We start from the raw sequence: 4,140 nt of genomic DNA, 5'->3' as shown, positions 1-4,140 counted from the left end.
TTATTTTGCTTCTTAAAACTATTACACAATTTCTTACGAGGAATGAACAATGCTAGCTCCAAATCCACTGTGACCTATACAAGCCACAGACAACTGCACAACATTTGTTGTGCATTGAGAATTTGAGATGCACGTAGACATCTGCGCTATCCTAGCTAGAGCTAAACCAATTTAGATGTTGAATTCAATCATTCAGGCGACTAGCACTAGAAATTTTGTCTGCATGATTAACAGGACTAAACATATAACTCGTTGAATCAAACAGGCAAAAAAACTCAAATTATTTAAGATCAAAATGGACCCCGGAATGTATATGACTGCAATAGCTAGCTAGTTTTCAAATTTTACTGCATGCATCTCATGATTTCAGTTTCTGAATTTCTAAAACAACACGCATCATGCCAATGGTAAGTCACCTTTCCATGTCAAGTTGTCAACTACGAGAAAAAGTCCATAAGTTGAACAATCATATCTATACATCACTAATTAGCTGAGAACGTCAGATCTTATACTTAATTGAACCTGTGAAGCTTCCCTTCTTTCCTAATATAATCACAAACATACTTCTACAAACGTTGTTTATTTTCAAATGCCAAGTGGTTAAATAGAAACTAAACAATTTTCTTATCGATCAATTTAACATTGTTGACAACTTGGCATCCACATCACTAGTACTTTTGCACCCTTCACTATAAATATAGGAGTTCATTGACATATAAACACACCAACAGTCCAACAGAGAAAATTCGATAAGCCATTGAGAAAAATATTTATGGCATTTCGTCTATTTGTGGGGCTATTACTTGTTTTTCTCTTTTGTTCCTCTGTTACATCTGATAAAACTGGTTCCGACATAAAATGGTGGTGCAGCCAAACACCGAATCCTGAACCATGCGAGTTTTTTTTGAGCAGCAAACCTGTTGCGCATTCTATCAAGCATAAGTCACAATTCAAAAAACTTGCGGTACACCTCGCCTTGGAGCGAGCGGTAAAAGCCAAGGGTCGCACCGAAGGGCTTGGACTCCAGTTGCGCAACAAGAAGGAAAAAGCTGCATGGGCTGATTGTGTAGAGTTATATGACAGCACCATACGCCAACTCAATAAAACTGTCGATCCAAATAGAAAGCACACTGGTGAGGATGCACAGACCTGGTTAAGTACAGCTCTAACAAACCTAGGTACATGCTCGGATGGGCTCAAAGAGCTTGGGGTCTCTGAGTATATGTCGCCACTTATGACAAATAATGTTTCGAAACTGATTTGCAACACTCTTGAACTTAACAAGGTTGCACCTAGTAAACCAAAATACAAGGATGGATTCCCAGATTGGGTACCAACTGGTGACCGAAAGCTATTGCAAGCAGCAGCTCCTGCTGCTAATGTTGTGGTTGCTAAAGATGGATCAGGGAAGTTCAAGACTGTCAAACAAGCTTTTGATGCGGCAGCGAGTTGGAAGGGAAAGGGCAGGTTTGTTATATATGTGAAAGCAGGGGTATACAGTGAAAATGTTGTGACCAAAGCGAAGAATGTCATGCTGATAGGTGATGGCATAGGGAGGACCATTCTTACTGGAAGCAAGAGCGTAGTAGGAGGTTCTACTACCTTCGCTTCGGCTACCTTTGGTAAGGCACTAATATCTACTAGTTTAAATTATTTGACTAGAAATTTATACTTGTCTAGATCTTTTTTTTTTATGTTGTTTATCTTGAGATGCATATAAAATCTTGCGTGTATAAGAAGCGGCTGCTGCCGCTCCATTCATAGCCAATCGAGTTTTGGATGTTCCAATTATATTTAATTGTTGAAGCCATGGAATTACTGTTAGTGACTTAGTTCTTCACTTAGTTATATCAATTACTAGTTATCCAGAGTTTAATATTTTGAGCTTGTTTCCTAGATGTTTAACATGATAAACTAGAGACATTTAAAACTAGTCAATTTGATGAAACTAACAGTACGAGAAGGTTGATGTGTTCAACATTAATCTACACAGCTATACTCTTATATACATTAGAATGTATACTAATTAGATTGTATGAATTGAAGGGTCAAGTAGTGAGATTTTCAGAGAATCTACGTTTTATTATACTAGAGAAATTAGTTCGTTGTTTAGTAAGGGACCCTGCTTATTGATTTATTTCATATTGATTATTTCAATCACATAACCAATTAGAATAGTTGCTTATATGCAGAAACCATCATTGCGTCGTTTTCGTCACTATTCTCGTCATTATATTGTTTTATAAAGACCAACATACCTTGTTGCAATTTTTGAGACTAGTAGAACTGTTTGAACTTTGAAACCAAGGCATTTCTGCATTGTTTTTGCTCTTATTTTATACCTGAAAAAGCTCTAACTATTTCGAATTTTTAAATTTTAGCAACTGGGGGTTCTGGATTTATTGCTCGAGGGGTTACAATCCGTAACACAGCTGGACCTCAAAATCATCAAGCAGTTGCACTACGGTCAGACTCCGATCTCTCCGTGTTCTATCAGTGTAGTTTTGAAGGATTTCAAGATACACTCTATGTACATTCCCAGAGACAATTTTTCCGAGAATGCAATATAGTTGGTACAATTGATTTTATATTTGGAAATGCTGCCGTTGTTCTCCAAAACTGCAACATTTATGCTAGAAAGCCCATGCCTGGACAACCCTGCACATTAACAGCCCAAGGTCGAATGGATCCCAACCAAAACACTGGAATATCAATTCAAAATTCCAGACTACTAGCTACTGCGGATCTCGGGTCAACAATAGTATACTTGGGGAGGCCATGGAAGCAGTATTCCCGGACGGTTTATATGGAAACATTTATGGGTGCCCAGATAACTCCAGCTGGTTGGATGGAATGGGTTGGAAATTTCGCACTGAAAACCTTATACTATGGCGAGTACAGGAACACTGGTCCAGGTTCATCAACAGCTAATAGAGTGAAATGGCCTGGTTACAGGGTAATAACAAATCCGGCTGAAGCTTCAAAGTTCACCGTAGCAAACTTCATAGGTGGTAATTCATGGTTACCACCAACCAAAGTTCCTTTCACTCCTGGTCTTTGAAGGAAACTATCATAAGGTCCGAGAGACACATTATTCTGTGCCACAAGTCTTTTTAATTCTTTCAATAGTATCTTCGTCGTCAATTGTCAATAAGGTGTGCATGGCCTGTTATTATATTAAGTATATAATTCATTCAATTTACCCCGCAAATGTGAATAATTTTCGTATGTATCTGTAATTCTGTATGTATAAGATGAGCATTGTGTGGACTATCGAATTCATTCTCCAAGGAGAGATTATAGTAAGAAACAATGTTTTGGACAAATTTTCAAATAATTTCAATTCAGTGCATAGTTGGAGATTTCGGAATATTTGGAATTTCGAAAATATAGAAAACCGAAATTGACAATATTTCAACCCATATAATATTTTGATTTTGACTAATTTTGGAATCATCAATATTTCGATCCTAAGTTGGTTTTTCCATTTTTTTTAAATTGAAATATTCAGTGGAATTCTGACATTCCGTTCAGAATCGTGAACACTGATTCAATGAACATTTAACTTCTTAAGATTCTTTTGAAACTCCCAAGTCAGAGAGTTTATTATCGGACAAATTTCAAAACAAATATGCTTATAAATTCACTAAAAGTGAACGTTGTAAATCATTTATATTTCTTAGATTATTAACACTAAATACGTTTACATGTGCATGTGTCAAAAGTTGGTAAAATCTTTGGGTGATGATACCAGAGGTCTGGGGTTCGAACCCCACCCATCAATGGGTTATTGATCTTGCTTAAAAACATGTTTGTCAATCAATTATGCTTACATGTTGGTTACACAGGCACTATAAAACGTTATTTTTGCCTGAAATATTATGGTACCTTAAAGCCAATCAGTTCCAACTTTCAATACATTTAAAGACGTGATCAACTGAAATTTGAAGAGATTCTATAAAATTTTCTCTTTGGTGCCTACAAATTTAGTGATATTTCTCAAAATATCGAAGACTTTTTGTGCAATGGTTGGTAATCAAATATATGGCTAGGACAATATATCAATCATTATGTAACATTATTGTACCCAGGAAAGCTCATTTTGTTGTGAATGTTTTCTTGATTTTAGAGCACATGCTC

General features: G+C 36.4%; 1 protein-coding gene across 1 annotated transcript; it reads left to right on the top strand.

Moving 5' to 3' along the window:
• The first annotated feature begins 570 nt into the window (after positions 1–570).
• LOC147513115 (pectinesterase 2-like) lies at positions 571–3,326 on the top strand. Its single transcript, XM_086596143.1, has 2 exons — positions 571–1,622; positions 2,382–3,326. Exons 1-2 carry the CDS (start codon positions 773–775, stop codon positions 3,059–3,061), a joined length of 1,530 nt encoding a protein of 509 aa, XP_086452269.1. The 5' UTR covers positions 571–772; the 3' UTR covers positions 3,062–3,326.
• Positions 3,327–4,140: the final 814 nt, after the last annotated feature.

The sequence above is a fragment of the Coptis chinensis genome, chromosome 3 (assembly GCF_015680905.1).
Source record: "Coptis chinensis isolate HL-2020 chromosome 3, ASM1568090v1, whole genome shotgun sequence".
In the NCBI taxonomy this organism is placed as follows: Eukaryota; Viridiplantae; Streptophyta; class Magnoliopsida; order Ranunculales; family Ranunculaceae; genus Coptis; species Coptis chinensis.
The sequence above is the reverse complement of the archived record's forward strand: the minus strand, read 5'-3'. Positions and strand labels throughout refer to the sequence as shown.